General features: G+C 35.6%; 2 protein-coding genes across 5 annotated transcripts in view; one reads left to right on the top strand and one right to left on the bottom strand.

The window, feature by feature from the left end:
- LOC136034608 (integrator complex subunit 14-like) overlaps positions 1-6,862 on the bottom strand; it is a 213,728-nt gene extending 206,866 nt beyond the window's left edge. Inside the window, exon 1 of one of the 2 annotated variants that reach the window (XM_065715890.1) lies at positions 6,601-6,862. In XM_065715890.1, coding sequence (XP_065571962.1) covers positions 6,601-6,753 — 153 coding nt within the window. In that variant the 5' untranslated portion in view covers positions 6,754-6,862. The remainder of the gene's footprint in view (positions 1-6,600) is intronic. The other variant, XM_065715889.1, reaches the window with a different exon arrangement.
- The window catches only part of LOC136034606 (integrator complex subunit 14-like), a 372,471-nt gene that overhangs the window by 125,791 nt on the left and 220,576 nt on the right, over positions 1-26,104 (top strand). The window lies entirely within an intron of this gene.

The following is a 26,104-nucleotide window of genomic DNA, read 5'->3' as shown; positions in this document are numbered from 1 at the left end:
TACTTGTATCCTAATGATAAAAATAGCTTATACATCTTTTTTTTATCAGATTTGACATCAGAATAGAAGAAAATGCCACAATTTCCAAAAGCTAAGTGGGAGGAATATTCTAATTCGGTTGCTGAATAGAAAGTTGACCAGCATTTCATGATTAAAGCAGCTATTGTAGACCTAGATTGGCTTATTGTAGGCTGGCTTACCAATTAGGGCAGTGGCGGAGAAACACGGAGTGTCACGTTCAGCCCTTCACAGACACTACCAAAAGTATTCAAAACTCAGTGATGACAAAAAGCGAATTACAGTGGTGCTCAAAAGTTCGGATTTGCTACTATTTTTACGCCTGAAGAAGAAGCATCGCTCTCTCAATACCTGCTGCAAGCGAGCAGAATGTGTTGTGGTTTGACCAGTCGAGACACCAGAACCCTTGCTTACAACTACGCCGTTGCAAACAACAAGACTGTCCCAGACAGCTGGATAAACTCAAAAAGAAGCCGGCATAGACTGGTTAGCTGGATTTCGGGCTTGAAACCCAGAGCTTTCGCTTAGAAAACCAGAGGCAACAAGTTTGGGGCGTGCCACAAGCTTTAACAAGCACAATGTACAGGAGTTTTTCTCCAACTTGCAGTCAGTTTTGAAGAAAACTCCATTTACAGCAAGCAACATATTCAACTGTGATGAAACTTCAGTCACCACTGTTCATGTTCCTCCAAAGGTTTTTGCCGAGAAGGGTAGAAAAATAGTGGGCAAAGTAACCTCAGCTGAGCGTGGCGTGCTTGTGACTATGGTTGGAACCATCTCTGCCAGCGGGCAGTACCTTCCCCCCTACCTTATATTCCCACGCAAGAAATTTCAGCCTCACATGCTGACTGGTGCTCCTGCTAACTCTGCTGGAGGAGCCTCGCCTTCCGGATGGGTAAACCAAGAACTGTTTCTGGAATATCTCAAACATTTCAAGACTTAATCGCATGCTTCCCCTGAAAGCCCGAAGCTTCTGATAATGGACAACCACGAGTCCCACATCTGTTCTGCAGTTGTGCAGTTTGCGAAAGAGTCTGGTATCACTTTACTAACAATACCACCTCACTGCAGCCACAGGTTGCAGCCATTGGACATTTGCGTGTATTTTCCCTTCCAATGCCAATACAACAAGGCTATGGACACCTGGATGCTGTCCAACCCAGGGAAGACCGTGACGATATACGAGATTGCATCTCTTGTTGGCCAAATTCACATTCCCCAATGTTTGGAAATGTTCATCCCTCCTAGCAACATTGAAGAAAAATAGACCCAAATATGACCCTGAGTCTTACAGGCGTATAATAATTAGCCCTGTGCTAGAAAAAGTAACTGAGAAAATGATTTACCATAGATTTCGTTGTTTTTTTTTAGAAGAATAATATGATACCTAATACTCAAACTGGTTTTAGGAAACAGCACTCCTCAATCATGCTTTCATACTGTTAACAAATGCAATAAATGAATCCTTATCTAAAAATAATGTCCTAGGTACTGCATTCCTAGAATTTCAAGGGGCATATGACAACGTGAACCACAATATCCTTTTATCTAAAGTCGGCTCGAAAAAGAAAATGGATCGGATTCCTTTTCTCCTCTTTGCAGGTACTGTGAAATAAACAAGAGCTAAGAGCTCATATGGCACTTGTGACGAGGCCAGAAGAGCCAAGAGCTCATAAATTATGAGCTTTAACAAAATTCTACGAAACAATAGATTAATTTAAAAGGAAAATCAGAGCCTTAATGCTGGTCGGGATTTAAAATAAGAGTTACGACTCACAATGCCCTTATAAATATCAAAATTCATCAAGATCCAATCACCCACTCGTAAGTTATAAATACCTCATTTTTTCTAATTTTTCCTCTCCCTTCAGCCCCTCAGATAGTCGAATCAGGGAAAACGACTTTGTCAATTTGTGTAGCTCCCTGACACACCTACCGATTTTCATTGTCCTTGCACGTCCAGAAGCACCAAACTTGCCAAAGCACTGAACCCCAGCCCCCAATTGCCCCAAAGAGAGCGAATCCAGTATGGTTACATCAATCATGTATCTACGACATTTGCTTATTCTACTCACCAAGCTTCATCCCAATTCCTCCACTCTAAGCGTTTTCCAAGATTTCGGATTTCCCCTCCAACTCCCCCCAATTTAAACAGATCTGGCCGGGATTTGAAATAAGAGCTCTGAGACAAGAGTTCCTTTTAAATATCACTGATCTAGAACTTGCACTTATTCTTCCCATCAACTTTCATCCCAACCTTTCCACTCTAAGCGTTTTCCAAGATTTCTGTTTCCCCCTTCCAACCCCCTATGTCCCCGGATCCGATTCGAGTCGAAAATGGAGCATTTTAGACATAACATCCTTCTATGTATCAAGTTTCATTAAGATTCAATCACCTATTTGCAAGATAACAATACCCAAATTTTCACGTTTTCCAAGAATTCCGGTTTCCCCCTCCAACTAACCCCAATGTTACCAGATCAGGTCGGGATTTAAAATAAGAGCTCTAAAGCACAAGATCCTTCAAAATATTAAATTTCATTAAGATCTGATCACCCGTTTGTAAGTTACAAATACCTCATTTTTTCTAATTTTTCCAAATTATCCCCCCCCCCTCCAACTCCTCCAAAGATAGCAGATCCGGTCCAGTTATGTCAGTCACGTAACTTGGACTTCTTCTTATTCTTCCCACCCTGTTTCATCCTGATCTCTCCACTCTTAAGCATTTTCCAAGATTTTAGGTTTTCTTCCTCAAACTCCCCCCAATGTCATTTTCTAATATTCCTGCCCCCCCCCTGCAATGATGCTGGATCTGGTTGGGATTTAAAATAAGAGATCTGAGTTACAAGGTCTTTCTAAATTTCATGAAGATCTGATCATCTTTTTTAAGTTAGAAATACCTCATGTTTTTCTAATTTTTCAGAATTAACCCCCCCCCCCCTCAAATAGAGCAGATCCGTTCCGATTATGCCAATCACGTATGTAAAACTTCTGTCTATTTTTCCCACCAAATTTCATCCCAATCCCTCCACTCTAAGCATTTTCCAAGATTCTAGGACCCCCCCCCAAAGTCACCAGATATGGTCGGGATTTAAAATAAAAACTTTGAGACACGATACTTTTCTAAATGTTAAATTTCACTGAGATCCAATTACCCATTTGTAAGTTAAAAATACCTCTTTTTTCTAGCTTTTTTAGAATTACCCCCCCCCCCCCCAACTGCCCCAAAGAGAGCGAATCCGATCCTGTTATGCCAATCACGTATCTAGGACTTGTGCTTATTTTTCCCACCAAGTTTCATCCCAATCCCTCCACTCTTAAGCGTTTTCCAAGATTTTAGGTTTTCTTCCTCAAACTCCCCCCAATGTCATTGGATCTGGTCTGGATTTTAAATAAGAGCTCTGAGACATAATATCCTTCCGAACATCAGATTTCTCTAAGATCCCATCACCTGTTCGTAAGTTAAAAATACTTCATTTTGTCTGTTTTTTCCAAATTAACTGGTCCACCTCCCCCCTCTCCAGATGGTCAAATCAGGAAAATGACTACTTTTAATTTAATCTGGTCTAGTTCTTGATACGCCTGCCAAACTTCATTGTCCTAGCTTACCTGTGAGTGCCTAAAGTAGCAAAACCAGGACAGACCAACATAGTGACAGACTGACAGAATTTGTGATTGCTATATGTCACTTGGTTAATACCAAATGCCATGAAAATGAAACAATTGACCATTGCCTATATGAATGTAATATTCTGAAGTCTGCACAGTATACCCTACAATGTAAACTGTTAAGGAGCTTTAAAAACTATAGAATCTCACTGTCAGTTAAGAGTCTATCTGATTATACCCACAAGCAGTGCTCAGAACGCAATTTTTATCCTCTTATACTTCAACACCTAGAATCAAAAGATTTACTGAAAGAAATCTGAGCAGAATCAAGATAGATAATAAGCAACCAATTTAGTAGCTCTTTTCATCTTGCAGAGTGAACCAAAAGATAACAGGGTGGATGGTCTTGAGCAAAAAGCTCTTGTTGGCTGAAACAGAAGAAGAATAACATTGGAAGCTACAGTGATGACAGTGGTCAAATATGGCTCTAAAGCATTAGCACTCCAAAAAATGGAGGAAGATAAGCTAGATCTTTTCCAGAGAAATCACTCTCTGGTTTTGGGTAACTGGCTGACTGACCATAATTTAAACAGTAGGCTTTACAAAAAGTGTGGTTCAATCCAGCTTTCTAAGAGTATAATGAGAGAAAGGCAGAGATGGCTAGGGTACATTCTGCAGACAACAGATTACCAAAGATTGTCCTTTTTGGTCAACCATCTAGGGCTAAATGGAAAGCAGGTCATCTGTGGTTAGGGTGGGAGGATGTAAAGAGGGAGCCACTTAATAGATTAGGATGAAGCAGTATGCATAGCTGTGTTGGGCTTAGAAAACAAAATCATACTTTATTTGGTTGGTTGACATTGTTTTCACACTTCATATGAAAGCCAGTCATATGAATGCCAGTCATTTCTGGTGTTTCTGTCAAAAAATTTTCTTTGTAATCTAATACCTGCTTTTTTTCCCTTCTTTTCTGATGGCAGAAAATGTAGATAAATGTATGGAAAACTGCAAAAATCATAAATAATTAAGCCAAAACTAACAAGGGTAAATAATCATTTCTTGGGCTTTTTTTTATATTTAATCAAACTCATGCAGGAGGACAAAGAAAAGGAACCAGACAGAGGTCTCTATATCCCCTAAAACTATAGTCTATAATAGTCTTCTATTTATTGCAATAGAACAATTTTTTTCTTCCAGAACTTTAGACAAACCTTTTTTCAATTTAAAAATACCTAAAAAACAATATATCCATTAATCTTGACTATATAGAAAAACAAAGAAAGTAAATTTTCTTTAGACCATTTCAAGAAAGAATTCTTTTGACTTATGGCATTTTCTTTGCTTTTGTATCAGTTCTCCTGAATTTTGAAGTCCCTGAAAGGCAATATCTTTACACTAAACAAATACCAAATTAATTAAACCTCTAGTTTTCAGGATTTGTGGTCATATTCCTGAGAACAAGGAAACAATAATGAAAAGCTTAAAAATGTTATCCTATCTTAACCCTTTCACATTTGGCTTTACATATTAGTATATTCAAAGCTCCTTATCAACATTATGATCATTTGTCTAAAACTTGATTACAGTGTCCAATGAATACTGGCGTCTGACACCAATTCATGGCCAAAAAAGCAGATGATCCCCACATGGGGTGGGAGGACATCATTAGAAGAGATCCAAGGGAAAAGGAAGCTTCTTGGTGCTGCAGTGAGTTAGTGGTTGTAGTAGTAGCATGAAGTGGTTGATTGTTGGCATGGAATATGGCTGCATATTTGGTGGTGTAAATTTTGATAGGCATTTTTAGCAAGTTCATAATGTCTAGGATGCCATACAAAAACTGGGGTAGTAAAGTAACAATGCTACTATGTAGTATATATATATATATATATATATATATATATATATATATATATATATATATATATATATATATATATATATATATATATATTTATATATATATATAAAATTAAATGTAAGCCTACAGAAATAAATTAAATGTAACTTAAATGTTAAATATAATTAAATTAAAATTAAATGTATAGACATTTAAAAATTAAATGTAGCCTATAGAGGGGGTCACCAAAGAAATTCCAATTGAGCCCCATATCTAGTTGATCTTACCCAGGATACAAATTTTATTTTAGAATGTAGATAACAATGGCAGGACACATGGTAATCTAAATTAAAAAAAAAAAAAAAAAAACATGCTGTATTTTACAAAGTAGGCTATTAATTTCATTGCTTGAGTGTTTTCTTTATTTCTTCATATATCATAGGTTTGTTTTAGTGTAGTGTAAGAAAAGCAACTATATTATTTGGGAAGAGCACAAGGAAACTAAGCATGCTAGTTTTATATGTTTAGCATAAATTTTTTAGAAGTGGTCAGTGACTATAAGTATCATTGTCAGAAAATGACTTCAAAGTTCATTGTCAGAAAAACAACCATGACATTTGGAAACAGCATAAAATAAGGAATCTAAGTTTACTAGCCTGTTTTTTCTTTTAAGTATTTTTCCTTCAGATGTGGTCAACCACTAAACATTTAGTATTATCTTTCCTAGCTTTTTTCAAAATGAAGAGCTAGAATTTTGTGTGCTTAAAATTAATATTTAGCTCTCTTAACTTTTCAAAGAAAAATATAGTCTATAGCCAAAACATTTATGCAGCCTAATTTAGCTAAGAAGAAAATGGATACATCTCTTGATGACACTTTTATGCTTGTTCCAAATTCAATAATTACTTCTACAGCAAGTTCCATTTTGACCCTTCACATAGTCCCAGAAGGAAGGCTAGATTAGAAGCAATTAGAAAGTTACTAAACCTATAGGCTAGGAGCCCCATTAAGGGCTCAAAAAGGCATCAAGCAATGTAGTCATGTTTGTCCTTGTTAAAATATATTTATATTTGTATTTAACATTTTATAAGACAAATAAATAATCAAACTGATTATAGATATTTATAATGCCTTACCAATGACAATAATTCAAGCTTGTTGCATAGACTAATATGAGTTAGAAACTTCTGTAGTCCTTGTAGAGCCAGAGAAAGCTTAGTTTCTCCAGGTTCTTCAGAAGCAGTCACTAACATAGATAAAGAAGCATCCAGTACAGCTAAAGTTGGCATTATATTGACTGATTTTTTGACTCTAGTGTTTCCAAGTTTTCTCAACCTTTAGATTTAAATTTTCACGCTATTGAACACGATCTAACCCCGTGTTCTTTCACTTGTCCGATTACCCCGTGTTCGTTTGCTTGTCCGACTACTAATCTGACTAATCCATTCTTTTATGAGACGCACATGACATCAGAGGTTAGTCGGATTATTCCCTGGAACGCTCAGAGTTGCGTTTGATTCGACTCGAAAAAGTGAACTTAAAAGTTGACTTTTTTTTCTGCTTCCGTTTTATTTAGTAAGAAGTCGACCTAGAAAGTCAACACAGAATTGCGAATCGAACGCTTCAGTGGCAAAAAATTTAGACATGTGAAATCGTTTAGTCTAAAGAAAAGACAAGGAAACTGTTAATATTAGAAATAATATTAGCTTTTCAGTGACCTGTAAGTAATCTAATGCATATTCCTTAGGAGTTAAAGGGCATAAACATACTAAACAACATCTAAATATAAATCTATAAGGAATATAAACAAACTCACCAGCAGTCCCAACAAAACAGCGACCCTCAAATAACCCAACAATAAAATATATTTGAAATTCTCTGCTTCATCGAGGACCCAACGCAAATAAAGCAAAAGCAAAAAAAAAGAATTAAACCATAAGAAATTTTTAGTAAGAATCCTTTAATGAGAAGCTTTTCATCTGTCTCTTAAAGGAGCCAAGTGTTCGTGACTGCCTGACATCAGTGGGAGCCAAAGTCCAAACATGCCCCGCAGTCACAGCCAGACTGAAATTTGAACGAACCGAGGGAGTAGCCGGAATCATCACATCCTCCCAGTTTTGGACTGTATACAGATTTACTTCCCCTACTAGTTTGAGCAATCTTGAAAAACTACATGGGAGATCTTCCTCGAAGTATTGATATGCCATGGAAGATAGAGATAAAATATATATATATATCCGCCCGGGAGGCTATTCCAGAGGCTTACACTCACATGGTGAACAAATGAGCTGATCTCACTGTGTTTCTTATTTCAGTTACTAACTTATCCACATTTCTAGTATGATAAGAATGATAATCAGAATTAGTAGAAGAAAATATCCACAAAACAAGCTGGTGAAGCACCATTTAAACATTGGTATACTAGTGTTAATAACTAAAGCTTAGATTTTGTCCCAATTCTTTTAGAATGACCCCTGAATCACAAAGGCCGTAGAAGAAATAGTTGAAATTACTAAAAATACTTTAGTGTAAAAGGCAGGTATTTAGGAGGAGATGAACCCCTCATATGCGTAATAATTTCCGTTCGTATTGTTTTAATGCTACTCCTTACTTTCAGTTGAAAAAACGCTTTCATATTTAACTTTTCATTGTTTTTGTTTTAAAAATAATAGAAAATCCTAAAAGAATTTTAGGTTTTTCGGACATTATTAATGTCCAATTTAAATAAATGGCATTAGAAGCGCTAAAAAGAAGGATTAATGGGATTTAATCGAAAGCTTATAACTCGATGTGGATTGGTGTCTAAAATATGGTGTTCTAATTACTTTTATGTCCAAGTCATGAATCATATCCTTCACCCATTACATGATTAGTTTCTGCAGCCAACTTTGTATTTTTGACAACAAAATTTCAACTGTGCCGTTAAGAGCTTGGAAAAATGGGGAAAATACAAAAAGATGTTTTCTTTTAAACCAGGCAATTCCTAGTGGGACTTCAATGTCCTAAGGAGTGGAATTCCTTATAGAATTCGTATCCAGTTTCCAAGACCGTTCCTAAGGTTGGTGGCAACCGGGCAAAATTAATAATGACACCCTTCCTTACTCAAATATAAATACAAAAAAATCCAAGAACCCCCATAAACGGTATACCACCCCTTTTGAACAGCCCCAACAGCAATATAGTTCTATTGTCTAGTCTAGTCCCTTACACTTTATTTGACCGTCCCTGAAGTAGAGTAAGGCATATCTTCCGGCGTGTAAAAGAAGCTCATTATCTTGATGAATTTCAAAACGGATGAGTATCTTCGGAAATCGATTTGTCTTTTGAATTTTCGACCAATGAATTTAAAATATAAAATCGTATTCTTTTTTCTATTTCAATTCCTTGATGGTAGGCTAAACTTTTTTTTTAAAAAGCTTCCAAATTTACGATGTTTTTAAATCATTGTTTAAATAGTAATCAAATTTAAAGATAATTTGCTCGCGCTACGGTGTATCACTGCTCTCTATGTGGTTACCTTCTGAGATTGGTTGTGAAAGCTGATTCTTTTGATATATTTATTGATATGAAGATTCTATTTCTTTGAGTTTAGGGTACTATTGACCCGTGTCACTCCTTACTTACAGGTAGAAGGGACCCTGCTCTATGATAAATTTGCCCTTTTACTTTGAAAGTAGGCATAAATATATCTGGATTTTCGATTTGGGCACCAAACGGCGTCACTTGGAAACAGGAGTTATATTTTCTGATCTGTGATAAAAAAAACTCTTAGATTCTGACGTAGTTCCAGTAAGCAAAGTCTTCAATGGCTCTGGTGGTGCAGCCAGTAGAGGAAGTTTAACTTTTCCTGAGGTGCAACACATTCCCATTGTTTCACCATTGAATTTCAAGGCCTTGCAATAGGGACAAATTTTACACATAGTCCCGATTTGAGCACATCTACTCAAGCTATAATCTTCGACTGGGCTGTACCTGAATGCCAGGCGATAATTTTTAGGTTGCTCTTGTGATTCCTCGGCACGCTTTCTTTTGGTGATTTCTCTTTCAGACGCGAGCCTAATTTCCCGCTGTTGTTGTGATTCCTCGGCACGCTTTCTTTTCTTACTTTCTCTATCAGCCGCAAGCCTGTTTTCACGCTTTCTTTTCTTACTTTCTCTATCAGCCGCAAGTCTTTTGGCATAGACTCTTTGAGCAGCTTCCTCGGCTGTTGCCATTGTAGGTTCTGCAGTCATTTTACAATTAAAAATTTCTCTTTCAACGATATTCTTACAATTAAAATTTTGTCTTTGAACAATTTTCTTAAATACTTGTAATGCCGTCATATACTAAGCATCGTCATAGCATACATGGCGACAACTAACTTCATAATGACCTAGAGCTCATTCCTTATAATGACGTCAGTCGATAGACAGACAAACCACTTATATATATATATATATATGTATATGTATATGTATATATATATATATATATATATATATATATATATATATATATATATATATATATATATATATATATATATATCTATATATATATAAATAAGTTGTCTGTCTGTGGATGGATGGATGGATGTGTCAGGTGACGTCACCTGAAAAAACTGGATTAGGTGACGTCAAAACTGCCGGGACACAGGGAGTATAAATGACGACCAGGACACAAGTAAAAAAAAAAATTAACAAAACTAAAAAGAAGGTAAAAACTACAAAAAAACTAAAAAGAAAAAAAAACTAAAAACTAATAAAAAAACTAAAAAATCTAAAAATCTAAATAAACTAAAAAAGAAAAAAAAGGAAAAAAATAAAGGAGAAAAACAAAACTAAAAAACGAATGTATATACAGACCGGTACACCGGGATACAAATGACGACCGGGACACAGGGAATATAAATAACGACCGGGACACAGGGACACAACTACAACGGGGACACCGGGGGAAACAGGGGGATATAAATGACGACCGGGACAAAAAAAATAAAGAAAAAAAACTAAAAACTAATAAAAAAAACTAAAAAATCTAAAAATCTAAATAAGCTAAAAAAGAAAAAAAAAGGAAAAAAATAAAGGAGAAAAACAAAACTAAAAAACGAATGTATATACAGACCGGGACACCGGGATACAAATGATGACCGGGACCCGGGACACAGGGAATATAAATGACGACCGGGACACAGGGACACAACTACAACGGGGACACCGGGGGAAACAGGGGGATAACCTGACAATCTATTTATATGCAAAGACAATGGGACAGCAAAGAATGTTGTATATTCGCAAGTTTTACGTAGTTAAAACCATATATATATATATATCTATATTCACAGGTGGGACATAGGGACACAACTACAATGGCGCGTAACTATTATGGCGCGTAACGACTTACGCGCGCGGGGGGGCTTGGGGGGGGCGCGAAGCGCCCCCACCAACTAGGTGTTGGGGTGGCGCGAAGCGCCACCCCAACAGCTAGTATATATATAAATATATATATATATATATATATATATATATATATTTGTTTCTAACTACGTAAATCATGGGAATATACAACATTCTTCGCTGTCCCATTGTCTGTGCATATAAATAGATTGTCAGGTTTACCGACTCTTGAACATGCAATATATAATTGTCCACGGGAAAAACAATCGGTATTCAGATCTATACCTCATTTTTCTAATGATTGCCCTTGAGCTTTGTTGATGGTGATTGCTAATCGAACATTCCCTTTGTCCCCATCGTCATTCATATATCCCTCCTGTGCCCCCCGGCGTCCCCGTTGTAGTTGTGTCCCTGTGTCCCGGTCGTCATTTATATTTCCTGTGCCCCGGTTGTCATTTGTGTCCCGGTGTCCCAGTCTGTAATTTTTCTTTGAGTGTTCCAGTCGTCACTTATATTCCCTGTGTTCCGGTGTCCCGGTCGTCCTTTTTTTCCCGGTCTGTAATTTCTCTTTGAGTGTCCTGGTCGTCATTTATATTCCCTGTGTCCTTGTCGTCATTTGTGTCCTGGTGCCTCGGTCTGTTGTGTCATCTTATAATGACATCATATACAAAGCCACATATACTTATAATGACGTCATATGCAAACCCACAAACAAACAAACACGGATACATACAGATTATTTATATATATATATATATATATATATATATATATATATATACTACTAATAACTCACTGCAGCACCAAGCCGCCTGAGGCCAACACAGCTACGCACGCTCCTCCTCCAACCTAATCTATTTAAAGCCTCCCTCTTTAAACCCTCCCAGGAAGTGCCCATTTCCTTTAAGTATTTATTTATGACATCCTCCCAACCCAGACAAGGACGACCTGCTTTCCGTGTAGCCCCAGACGGTTAGCCAAAAAGGACAATCTTCGGTAATCTGTCATCCTTCATCCGTAGAACCTGGCCTAGCCATCTCAACCTTTCTTTCATTATAGCCCCAGAAAGCGGGATTGAACCACACTTTTCGTACAACCTACTGTTTGAAATACGGTCAGTCAGCCGGGTACCCAGAACAATCCGTTGGCAATTTCTCTGGAAAATATCTAGTAAATTTTCATCTGCTTTTCGGGGTGCCCATGCTTCAGAGCCATATTTGACCACTGTCATCACTGTAGCTTCCATAATTCTAATCTTGGTTTGTAGGCTTATCTTTTTATTCTTCCCAACTTTTTTTAACTGTGAAAAAACACTCTGAGCTTTAGCTATTCTACTTTTAACATCTTCACTGCTCCCACCATCTTTACTAATAATACTACCAAGGTAACTGAAGCTCCCAACCTGATCAACCTTTTCGTTACCTAAGGTCACCTGTTCATCTTCACTTATTCCTAGCCTTAGTGACTTAGTCTTCTTAACATTAATTTTCAAGCCTATTTTAGCCCCCTGAACTCGTAAAACCTCTAAAAATTCATTCATTTTCTTCACACTTTCATCTAATATAATTAAATCATCAGCATAATCTAAGTCCAGGAGCGTTCTTCCTCTTCATTTGATTCCATGGTCTCCAATTGCCTTTCCTGTGCTCCTTAAGACGAAGTCCATCAAAATGATCCACATATAGGGGGATAGAACACAACCCTGCTTAACTCCTGATTTAATACAAAACCAGTTGCTAACCTCATTTCCCACCTTAACCGCAGTAGTATTATTCTCGTACATAGCGCAAATCACTTTAATGTATTTTTCTGGTATACCATATAACGATAAGACCTTTGTTAACGCTCTTCTATCAACAGAATCGAAAGCTTGCTCATAATGATAAAACTGAGGACCAAAGGTGTTTGACAACGAAGAGACTTCTCAATTATTAACCTAAGAGTGAAAACATGGTCGACACATCCTCTACCTTTTCTAAAACCGCATTGTTCTTCCCTTAAAACTTTGTCTACAGCATGTCTCAGTCTAAAAAGTATCATATTACTCAGTAATTTGCTACCTACAGAGACCAGACTAATGCCTCGATAATTACGACACTATATATATATATATATATATATATATATATATATATATATATATATATATATATATATATATATATATATAGAATTGGATCGTGAACAAAGTTACAGTACGAGTGATCTATTGTCGTATGTACAAAAGCTGGCAATTGGAAACGGAAAGCTCCCAGTAGACTCAATTTCAGGACGTATACAACTACCTGCTGATTTCTGTAATTTAGTGACGTCCAAAAATGAATTGATTGAAAAAGTATTTCTGAATATTCTAAAAAATTATAAAAATAATAAATGGCTAAGTGAAAGAGCGATTCTCGCACCCAAAAATATAGACGTTAACGAAATCAATAATATTATTTTGACCAAGATTCGAGACCAGGCAGTCCTTTACAAGTCAGTCGACACAGTTTTGGAACCAAATGAAGCGGCTAATTATCCATCTGAATTTTTAAACTCCGTGGATCTTTCAGGGTTTCCACCACACGTGCTACAACTAAAATAGGCGTACCAATAATACTTTTAAGAAATATAAAACCACCAAAGCTTTGCAATGGCACGCGACTTGCCGTAAAAAAAACAATGGAAAACCTAATAGAGGCCATAATCTTGACAGGGCCTTTTGAGGGTGAGGCTGTTCTTATTCCTCGCATTCCCATGATTCCAAGGAATCTGCCTTTTCAATTTTAAAGATTGCAATTCCCAATTCGATTAGCATTTGCAATCACCATTAACAAAGCTCAAGGTCAATCATTAGAAAAATGTGGTATAGATCTTAATACTTATTGTTTTTCCCATGGACAATTGTACGTTGCATGTTCGAGGGTCGGTAAACCTGACAATCTATTTATATGCAGCGACAATTGGACAGCGAAGAATGTTGTATATTCGCAAGTTTTACGCAGTTAATTTGTATTGCATATATCTATCTATCTATCTATATAAAAACGAGTTGTGTGTATGCATGTTTGTTTGTTTGTAAAAAGAGCGTTTGCATATGACGTCATTATTAGTACATACGGCTTTGTATATGCACAGACAATGGGAAAGCCAAGAATGTTGTATATTCGCAATTTTTACGTAGTTTGAAACACATATATAAATCTATCTATATTCACAGGTGGGACACAGGGACACAACTACAATGGCGCGTAACTAATATGGCGCGTAACGGCTTACGCGCGCGAGGGAGCTTGGGGGGCGCGAAGCGCCACACCAACTAGTTGTTGGAGTGGCGTGAAGCGCCACCCCAACAGCTAGTATATATATATATATATATATATATATACAAATATATATATCATATATATATATATATATATATATATATATATATATATATATATATATATATATATATACAATATATATATATATATATATATATATATATATATATATATATATATATATATATATATATATATATATATATATATATATATATATATATATATATATATATATATATATATATATATATATATATATATATATATATATATATATAGGATATATATATATATATATAGGAGTTAAGCAGGGTTGTGTTCTATCCCCCTATATGTGGATCATTTTGATGGACTTCGTCTTAAGGAGCACAGGAAAGGCAATTGGAGACCATGGAATCAAATGAAGAGGAAGAACGCTCCTGGACTTAGATTATGCTGATGATTTAATTATATTAGATGAAAGTGTGAAGAAAATGAATGAATTTTTAGAGGTTTTACGAGTTCAGGGTGCTAAAATAGGCTTGAAAATTAATGTTAAGAAGACTAAGTCACTAAGGCTAGGAATAAGTGAAGATGAACAGGTGACCTTAGGTAACGAAAAGATTGATCAGGTTGGGAGCTTCAGTTACCTCGGTAGTATTATTAGTAAAGATGGTGGGAGCAGTGAAGATGTTAAAAGTAGAATAGCTAAGGCTCAGAGTGTTTTTTCACAGTTAAAAAAAGTTGGGAAGAATAAAAAGATAAGCCTACAAACCAAGATTAGAATATTGGAAGCTACAGTGATGACAGTGGTCAAATATGGCTCTGAAGCATGGGCACTCCGAAAAGCAGATGAAAATTTACTAGATGTTTTCCAGAGAAATTGCCTACGGATTGTTCTGGGTACCCGGCTGACTGACCGTATTTCAAACAGTAGGTTGTACGAAAAGTGTGGTTCAATCCCGCTTTCTCGGGCTATAATGAAAGAAAGGTTGAGATGGCTAGGCCAGGTTCTACGGATGAAGGATGACAGATTACCGAAGATTGTCCTTTTTGGCCAACCGTCTGGGGCTACACGGAAAGCAGGTCGTCCTTGTCTGGGTTGGGAGGATGTCATAAATAAAGATTTAAAGGAAATGGGCACTTCCTGGGAGGGTTTAAAGAGGGAGGCTTTAAATAGATTAGGTTGGAGGAGGAGCGTGCGTAGCTGTGTTGGCCTCAGGCGGCTTGGTGCTGCAGTGAGTTATTAGTAGTATATATATATATATATACTAGCTGTTGGGGTGGCGCTTCGCGCCACCCCAACACCTAGTTGGTGGGGGCGCTTCGCGCCCCCTCCAAGCCCCCCCGCGCGCGTAAGTCGTTACGCGCCATAATAGTTACGCGCCATTGTAGTTGTGTCCCTATGTCCCACCTGTGAATATAGATAGATATAGATATACCTGTGAATATAGATATATATATATATATATATATATATATATATATATATATATATATATATATATATATATATATATGGTTTTAACTACGTAAAACTTGCGAATATACAACATTCTTTGCTGTCCCATTGTCTTTGCATATAAATAGATTGTCAGGTTTACCGACTCTTGAACATGCAACATATAATGGTCCATGGGAAAACAATCTGTATTCAGATCTATACCTCATGATTCTAATGATTGCCCTTGAGCTTTGTTGATGGTGATTGCTAATCGACCATTCCCTGTCCCGGTGTCCCGGTCGTCATTTACATCCCCCGTTTCCTCCGGTGTCCCCGTTGTAGTTGTGTCCCTGTGTCCCGGTCGTCATTTATATTCCCTGTGTCCCGGTCGTCATTTGTATCCCGGTGTCCCGGTCTGTATATACATTCGTTTTTTAGTTTTGTTTTTCTCCTTTATTTTTTTCCTTTTTTGTTCTTTTTTAGCTTATTTAGATTTTTAGATTTTTTAGTTTTTTTTATTAGTTTTTAGTTTTTTTTTCTTTTTAGTTTTTTTGTCCCGGTCGTCATTTATATCCCCCTGTTTCCCCCGGTGTCCCCGTTGTAGTTGTGTCCCTGTGTCCCGGTCGTCATTTATATTCCCTGTGTCCCGGTCGTCATTTGTATCCCGGTTTTATTTTTTATTTTTTTTAGTTTTTTACCTTTTTTTAGTTTTTTTAGTTTTTTTAGTTTTTTTAGTTTTTTAGCTTTTTTACTTTTTTTATTAGTTTTTAGTTTTTTTGTAGTTTTTGCCTTTTTTTAGTTTTTTCAGTTTTTTTTTTTAGTTTTTTATTGGTTTTTACCTTTATTTTAGCTTATTTTTCAGTTTTTTCCTTTTTTTTAGTTTTTTTTAGTTTTTAGTTTTTTTTAGTTTTTTACGTTTTTTTAGTTTTTTTAGTTTTTTTAGTTTTTTAGCTTTTTTATTTTTTTTATTAGTTTTTAGTTTTTTTTGTAGTTTTTGCCTTTTTTTTAGTTTTTTTAGTTTTTTAGCTTTTTTATTAGTTTTTAGTTTTTTTTGTAGTTTTTGCCTTTTTTTAGTTTGACAACTTATTTTTATATATATAGATAGTTTTTTTTTTTTACTTATGTCCTGGTCGTCATTTATACTCCCTGTGTCCCGGTGCTTTGTTGATTGCTAATCGAACATTCCTTTTGTCCTGGTCGCTTTCTCTTTGAGTGTCGTCATTTATTAGTTTTTTCCTTTTTTTCTTTTTAGTTTTTTATTGGTTTTTACCTTTATTTTAGCTTATTTTTCAGTTTTTTCCTTTTTTTTAGTTTTTTTTATTTTTTATTTTTTTTAGTTTTTTACCTTTTTTTAGTTTTTTTAGTTTTTTTAGTTTTTTAGCTTTTTTACTTTTTTTATTAGTTTTTAGTTTTTTTTGTAGTTTTTGCCTTTTTTTAGTTTTTTCAGTTTTTTTTTTAGTTTTTTATTGGTTTTTACCTTTATAGTTTTTTTAGTTTTTTAGCTTTTTTATTTTTTTTATTAGTTTTTAGTTTTTTTTGTAGTTTTTGCCTTTTTTTAGTTTTTTCAGTTTTGACGTCACCTGATCCAGTTTTTTCAGGTGACGTCACCTGACCCATCCACACATCCACAGACAGACAACTTATTTTTATATATATAGATATATATATATATATATATATATATATATATATATATATATATATATATATATATATATATATATATATATATATATATATATATATATATATATATATATATATATATATATAAATAATCTGTATGTATCCATGTTTGTTTGTTTGTGGGTTTGCATATGACGTCATTATAAGTACATGTGGCTTTGTATATGATGTCATTATAAGATGACACAACAGACCGAGGCACCAGGACACAAATGACGACAGGGACACAGGGAATATAAATGACGACCGGGACACTCAAAGAGAAATTACAGACCGGGAAAAAAAGGACGACCGGGACACAGGGAATATAAGTGACGACTGGAACACTCAAAGAAAAATTACAGACTGGGACACCGGGACACAAATGACAACCGGGGCACAGGAAATATAAATGACGACCGGGACACAGGGACACAACTACAACGGGGACGCCGGGGGCACAGGAGGGATATATGAATGACGATGGGGACAAAGGGAATGTTCAATTAGCAATCACCATCAACAAAGCTCAAGGGCAATCATTAGAAAAATGAGGTATAGATCTGAATACCGATTGTTTTTCCAGTGGACAATTATATATTGCATGTTCAAGAGTCGGTAAACCTGACAATCTATTTATATGCACAGACAATGGGACAGCGAAGAATGTTGTATATTCCCATGATTTACGTAGTTAGAAACATATATATATATATATATATATATATATATATATATATATATATATATATATATATATATATATATATATATACATATATATATATATATATAAGTGGTTTGTCTGTCTATCGACTGACGTCATTATAAGGAATGAGCTCTAGGTCATTATGAAGTTAGTTGTCGCCATGTATGCTATGACGATGCTTAGTATATGACGGCATTACAAGTATTTAAGAAAATTGTTCAAAGACAAAATTTTAATTATAAGAATATCGTTGAAAGAGAAATTTTTAATTGTAAAATAACTGCAGAACCTACAATGGCAACAGCCGAGGAAGCTGCTCAAAGAGTCTATGCCAAAAGACTTGCGGCTGATAGAGAAAGTAAGAAAAGAAAGCGTGAAAACAGGCTTGCGGCTGATAGAGAAAGTAAGAAAAGAAAGCGTGCCGAGGAATCACAACAACAGCGGGAAATTAGGCTCGCGTCTCAAAGAGAAATCACCAAAAGAAAGCGTGCCGAGGAATCACAAGAGCAACCTAAAAACTATCGCCTGGCATTCAGGTACAGCCCAGTCGAAGATTATAGCTTGAGTAGATGTGCTCAAATCGGGACTATGAGTAAAATTTGTCCCTATTGCAAGGCCTTGAAATTCAATGGTGAAACAATGGGAATGTGTTGCGCCTCAGGAAAAGTTAAACTTCCTCTACTGGCTGCACCACCAGAGCCATTGAAGACTTTGCTTACTGGAACTACGTCAGAATCTAAGAGTTTTTTTTATCACAGATCAGAAAATATAACTCCTGTTTCCAAGTGACGCCGTTTGGTGCCAAAATCGAAAATCCAGATATATTTATGCCTACTTTCAAAGTAAAAGGGCAAATTTATCATAGAGCAGGGTCCCTTCTGCCATTCTCAGGCGAGAATCATAAATTTTTACAACTTTACTTCATCAGTGATAGAAATTCTGAATTGAATGCACGTCGCGAAATTTCTCCCGACGTTGAAAGGAGAATCGTTCCCCTATTGCAACATCTTTTCCACGAAAAGAATAATTTAGTGTGTCTATTCAAAACAGCCATCGATTTGATGCCTACTGATACGCATAAAATTATTATTTCCGCTGACAAAACGCCTCCTGGCCAACATGTGCGTAGATACAATGCTCCAACTATCGACGAAGTGACAATCGTTATGGTCGGTGATCAGTTTTTACCTCGATATTATTCTTCATAAGCTAAACGCTCACTTGGTAAGAATTGCTGAAACTCATCGATGCTACGATGCCCTACAATATCCTATCATTTGTTTGGATGGAGTCAACGGCTATCACTTTAATATTAAATTAATAAATCCAGCCACTAACAAAGAAATGAATAAGAAATGCAGTGCAATGCATTATTATTCCTATAGACTAATGTTTCGGCAGGATGAAGACAAATATATTTTAAAATGCCGTCAATTGTTTCACCAATACGTCGTTGATATGTATGCAAAAATTGAATCAGAACGTTTGCTATATATCCGTCTGAATCAGACCAAGCTCCGCTCTGAACAATATATTCATTTGTGAGATGCAGTTGTAAATGACGGTAGTACCACAAACGTTGGAAGATTAACGATTTTACCTTCGTCATATGCTGGCAGTCCCCGTAATATGCATGAATATGCTCAAGATGCTATTAGGTATGTTCGTCTCTATGGTCGTCCCGATTTATTTATTACATTTACATGTAATCAATCTTGGGACGAGATACAGCAGCTTTTACTTCAAGGACAATCGGCGGTTCATAGACATGACATTACGGCCCGTGTCTTCCGGCAAAAGTTAAAATCACTGATAAACTACATAGTAAAACTTAAAGTGTTTGGGTCAGTGCGATGCTGGGTGTACTCAGTGGAATGGCAAAAATGAGGATTGCCACACGCACATATACTAATCTGGCTACGTTATAAAATTACTTCTAATGAAATTGATGATGTGATTTCCGCTGAAATACCAGATGAAAATATCGATAAGGGTTTGTATGGTATTGTGGTAAAAAGTATGATACATGGACCTTGCGCTGCACTGAACGAAAAATCATCATGCATGACCAAAGGAAGGTGCACAAAGCAATATCCTCGACTTTTAAAACCCAACACAATTACTGGCAATGATGGTTACCCACAATATACAAGAAGATCTACTGAAGATGGCGGTAAAACAGCAATAATAAAGAAGCGTAACGGTACCACCATCGAAGTAGATAACCGATGGGTTGTTCCATATTTCCCTTTATTATCAAAAACTTTGTCAAAACTTTAAAATTTAATTATCAAAAACTTTATTATCAAAAATGCACACATAAACGTTGAATACTGTAACTCCGTAAAGGCAATCAAATACATATGTAAATACGTCAACAAAGGCAGTGACAAGGCAGTTTTTGGCTTTCAGTCCGAAATTAGTGATATCGACAAAATCGTACAATATCAGGCTGGAAGATACATAAGCAGTAATGAAGCTGTTTGGCGAATTCTTTCATTTCCAATACTTGAACGTAGTCCAGCTGTTGTTCACTTAGCGGTACATTCACAGAATGGTCAACGTGTTAATTTTTCAGAATTCAACATGCAACAAAGAGCCCTGAATCTACCGGATACAACGTTAACTGCTTTCTTTTCGCTATGTAAAAATGATTCTTTTGCAAAAAAAACTTCTGTATACTGAAGTGCCTTCGTATTACACGGGGAATACTAAAAATAAAGTATTTGAACGTCGAAAACAGGGTAAGTTAGTCGACGGCCAACCTACCATCTTCAAAGATACCACGATAGGAAGATTCTACACCGTTCACCCTAATCAACATGAATGCTTCTTTCTGCGCCTGCTTTTGGTGAATGTACCGGGTCCGGCGTCCTTTGAGTATTTGAGAACTGTAAACGGTACTATGCATGACACTTACCGTAGTGCGTGCCAAGCTCTGAATTTATTGGAGAGTGACAAACACTGGGATGACGCGTGCGAAACGTCAATTCCAAGTCAAATTCTTGCATTGTTTGGAATCATACTAACAACTTGCTCTCCTTCAGCTTCTACAGAGTTATGGGAAAAATATAAATAGAAAATGTCCGAAATACTCCACCGAAAACGATTAGAGACGTCAGATATGACTTTTGATTGTACATCAGAAATTTATAACTACACTTTAGTTATTATAGAAAATTTTTACGCATGTATGGCAAACAAACCTCTTCAGGATTTGGGAATGCCTTCACCTAATCCTACCGCTGCTGTTTCGACATGTATAGAATTGGATCGTGAACAAAGTTACAGCATGAGTGATCTATTGTCGTATGTACAAAATAACATTTCCAAGTTAACATCGGAACAAAAAGACATTTATGATACGATAATGCATTGTGTCGATAACAACGTTGGAGAAATTTTCTTTTTGGATGAACCAGGAGGTACTGGTAAAAAGTTTGTGATAAAACTGGTTCTGGCATCAATTCGATCAAAAAATGATATAGCGTTAGCAATTGCGTCGTCCGGAATAGCCGCAATGTTGCTGCCTGGTGGAAGAACTGCTCATTCCGCTTTGAAATTGCCTCTGAATTTGCATTCTACAGAAACTCCCACGTGCAATATTTCCAAATCATCTGGGATGGGTTAAGTATCGCAGCAATGCAAACTTATTATTTGGGACGAGTGCACAATGGCACACAAAAAATCGCTCAAGGCTCTGGATCAATGTTTGAAAGATTTGCGAGGGAATTCGAATCCCTTCTGCAGCACATTAATATTGCTTGCGGGAGGTTTCAGGCAAACATTACCTATAATACCTAGATCAACCCCTGCAGACAAAATGAATGCTTGCCTGAAAAATTCTAACTTATGGGCACATGTAAAGACACTAAAATTAACTACAAATATGCGTGTTCGATTACAAAACGATGACTCTGGTCAAACATTTTCAGATCAATTGCTTGCAATTGGAAACGGAAAGCTCCCAGTAGACTTAATTTTAGGACTATACAACTACCTGCTGAATTCTGTAATTTAGTGACGTCCAAAAATGAATTGATTGAAAAAGTATTTCCGAATATTCTAAACAATTATAAAAATAATTAATGGCTAAGTGAAAGAGCAATTCTTGCACCCAAGTAAAGCTCCCAGTAGACTTAATTTTAGGACTATACAACTACCTGCTGAATTCTGTAATTTAGTGACGTCCAAAAATGAATTGATTGAAAAAGTATTTCCGAATATTCTAAACAATTATAAAAATAATTAATGGCTAAGTGAAAGATTAATTCTTGCACCCAAGAATATAGACGTCCACGAAATCAACAATATGGTTTTGACCAAGATTCGAGACCAGGCAGTCCTTTACAAGTCAGTCGACATAGTTTTGGAACCAAATGAGGCGGTTAATTATCCATCTGAATTTTTTAAATTCGCTGGATCTTCCAGGGTTTCCACCACACGTGCTACAACTAAAAATAGGCGTACCAATAATATTGTTACGTAACATAAACCCTCCAAAGCTTTGCAATGGCACGCGACAATGGCACGCCGTAAAAAAATATATGGAAAACGTAATAGAGGCAACAATCTTGACATGACTTTTTGAGGGTGAGGCTGTTCTTATTCCTCGCATTCCCATGATTCCAACGGATCTGCCTTTTCAATATAAAAGATTGCAATTCCCAATTCGATTAGCATTTGCAATCACCATCAACAAAGCTCAAGGTCAATCATTAGAAAAATGTTGTATAGATCTTAATACTGCTTGTTTTTCCCATGGATAATTGTACGTTGCATGTTCGAGGGTCGGTAAACCTGACAATCTATTTATATGCAGCGACAATTGGACAGCGAAAAATGTTGTATATCCGCAAGTTTTACGCAGTTAATTTGTATTGCATCGATCTATCTATCTATCTATATAAAAATGAGTTGTGTGTATGCATGTTTTTTACTTTGTAAAAAGAGCGTTTGCATATGACGTCAATATAAGTACATAAGGCTTTGTATATGCACAGACAATGGGAAAGCCAAGAATGTTGTATATTCACAAGTTTTACGTAGATAAAAACACACACATATATATATATATATATATATATATATATATCCAATTATATATATAATCCAATTAATTTAAAACATGCTTTGTCAAATAATAAAAGATATTTAGATGATATTTTGGTCTTAAATTGTAAGGATTTCATTGATATTTCTAAAGATATATATCCATCAGAGCTTATTCTTGAGCCTAGTCATGGCGCTGGTCATGAAGATCATTTCTTAGATTTAAATATTAATATTTGTGATAATAATAAATTAAGTTTTAAAATGTATAATAAAACGGATGATTTTGATTTTGAAGTGATTAGTTTCCCATTCCCTGAAAGTAATATACACTCAAATATCACATATTCAGCGTTTTTCTCACAGTTACTTCGTTATGCAAGGATTTGTAGTAATTATATTGATTTTAAAAATAGATGTAAAATCTTAAGCCAAAAATTGATATCAAGAGGTTTTTCTGCAAATAAATTAACTTGGCAATTTAAAAAATTTAGTTTTCATTATAACAAACTTTAAAATAAATATCAGAAGAATTACCTAGAAATACTTAAAGAAATTTTTAACTAATTTCGGAGGTTCGAGAAATGTTGTCACAGCGCCATTTATTTTGAATTGTGTTTCTAATTGAGCGGATTTTCTAAAAAATTAGCCACATGGTAAAGATGAATTCTATAATTGTTTAGTTCATCCAGGTTTTTTGCAATGTGTTAATATTTGTGATTTGGTAAAATTTATAATATTTAGTTTACCTATTGTTGCTAAAGGGAGGGATATATTAACAGGATAAGCTTGTTTTGGTTTTACTTGGTTGTTTTACATTTGCTGTTTTTTTTTCATAGACATGTATTTTGGGGGTGATACCTGACGTGGGGATGCCATGGATATTCTGTGGTAGCCACAACACTGTGCTGGGTAGAGAATTTAGAGTGGCGAAACCCTATATAGGCCAGTGTATTCTCCTGATGAGCCCTTATGTTGGGTGTTGCCTCTGAATTATTTGTCAATATTATTTTTTCTATTGTTTGGTAAATGACGACTTATACTTATTGACGACATGACTGCCTGTCCATGGATTATTCTTTATGGTTGATTGTGTGTGGCTATGCTGTTTGACCTATGTGATTGTATGGATGAGTAGGGTTAAGGCCTCATTCAAGTGCTGGTCTATATTAATCACTAATTTAGGAAAACAGTCTTCCTTTTCTCCTTCTGTCTCTTTTTTTTTGTGTTTGTGCTGTAGCATTGGTGATTTCTCTTTTCATGATATATATATATGTATATATATATATATATATATATATATATATATATATATATATATATATATATATATATATATATATATATATATATATATATGTCTATCTATATTCTTAGGTGGTACACAGGGACACAACTACAATGGCACGTAACTAATATGGCGTGTAACGACTTATGCGTGCGGGGGAGACTTGAGGGGCGCAAAGCACCCCCACCAACTATGTGTTCGTTTACATATAGTAATGGCTACTAGGAAGTGTACAGGTGTTTTCAGGGGGATTTTTTTGGTTTAGAGGAGAGAGTGAGGGGGGTTTCGTGGGAGGATATTTCCATGAAGAAACTTCTCATGGGGGAAGATAATTTCAATGAAGGGGGCGCAGGATTTTCTAGCATTATTTGAAAAAGCAATGAAAAAATAAATATGAAAAGTTTTTTCTACTGAAAATAAGGAGCAGCATTAAAACTTAAAACGAACAAAAATTATTACGCATATGAGGGGTTTACCTCCTCGTTATACCTCACTCCTTACGCTAACATATTTTTAGTAATTTTAACTATTTATTCTACGGCCTTTGTGATTCAGAAGTTATTCTTAAGGAATTGGTATAAAATCTAAATTTTAATGTAAAGAGAGAAGTATCGACGAGGGTTGAACCCCCTCATATACGTAATAAAAACATATGAATATAGAAAGTCGTTACGTAAGTTAATTCGTAAGTTACGCATATTTTTTTACCAATGAAAACGTTTGTAAAAAATTAAAAGTTCTTAAAATTGCTTTTTTAAGTAATCAAAAACTTTTAGGGCAACTAGGCCTCCTCCCTCTCAAATTCCGCCAATTAAAACTTTGAAAAAGCCATATAACCCCAAAAAATTAACGTGCAAAAATCGTTTTATTTATTTATTTGCGGAGAGCCAAGATCAAAACATGCATTAATTCAAAAACGTCCAGAAATTAAACAAAAAACAAGTTTTTTAAATGAAAGTAAGGAGCAAGATTAAAACTTAAAAGAACAGAAATCACTCCGTATATGAAAGGGGCTTTTCCTCCTCAACGCCAGGCTCTTTACGCTAAAGTTTTTTTTACTGTTTTAAAATGTAGAGTTAAGAGAAAGAGTCAAAGTTTAGGTTAAAGAGCGGGGTGTTGAGGAAGAAAAGCCCCTTTCATATGCAGAGTAATTTCTGTTCGTTTTAAGTTTTAATCTCGCTCCTTACTTTCATTTAAAAAAACTTGTTTTTTTTTGATGAATTATATAAAAAAACGGGAACGAACTCTTGGACAGCTTCCTTTTGTTTTTTTTTCAGGTTATGTGTAATAGATCAATGATCATGGGGACACTTTTGACCTAATTTGTAATTTCCTTGCTTAAAAACTTGCAATTTTTAACAGCAGTATCATCAGGAATACTTTTTTCCTGTAGCTTGCTTGGAGCACGATTATGTCCAACATCACATTTATCTCCTAATCTGCAAAAACCTGCCAAAATTATATTAGCACATTTGCGAGTATTAGTAGGTACGTAATTATTATTAAGTAGATTCACGTCTGTATTGTCAAAACAAATTCCTGGATTGTAAGATCCCTTTTATAAATTGACAGAAAATCCGTGAAAAGCATTAGCACATCCGTTAACTTTTCTTTTAAAGTCAATATTTTTATGAAATCTGGTTATAAGGAGGGGGTTGCCTTGACGCTGTCTATTTGAACAGATTTATCCATACTGCATTAGTGACTTGGCGCGATACGTGCGTTGAGTCTTTGGGAAGAACTTGCCGCTTGAGTGGGGCATGGGAAATTGTAGGAACGACTGAACTAGGCCCAGCCTTGTGAGGTATGTTTGGTTT

Source organism: Artemia franciscana, chromosome 13 (genome assembly GCF_032884065.1).
Source record: "Artemia franciscana chromosome 13, ASM3288406v1, whole genome shotgun sequence".
Taxonomy (NCBI): Eukaryota; Metazoa; Arthropoda; class Branchiopoda; order Anostraca; family Artemiidae; genus Artemia; species Artemia franciscana.
The sequence above is the reverse complement of the archived record's forward strand: the minus strand, read 5'-3'. Positions and strand labels throughout refer to the sequence as shown.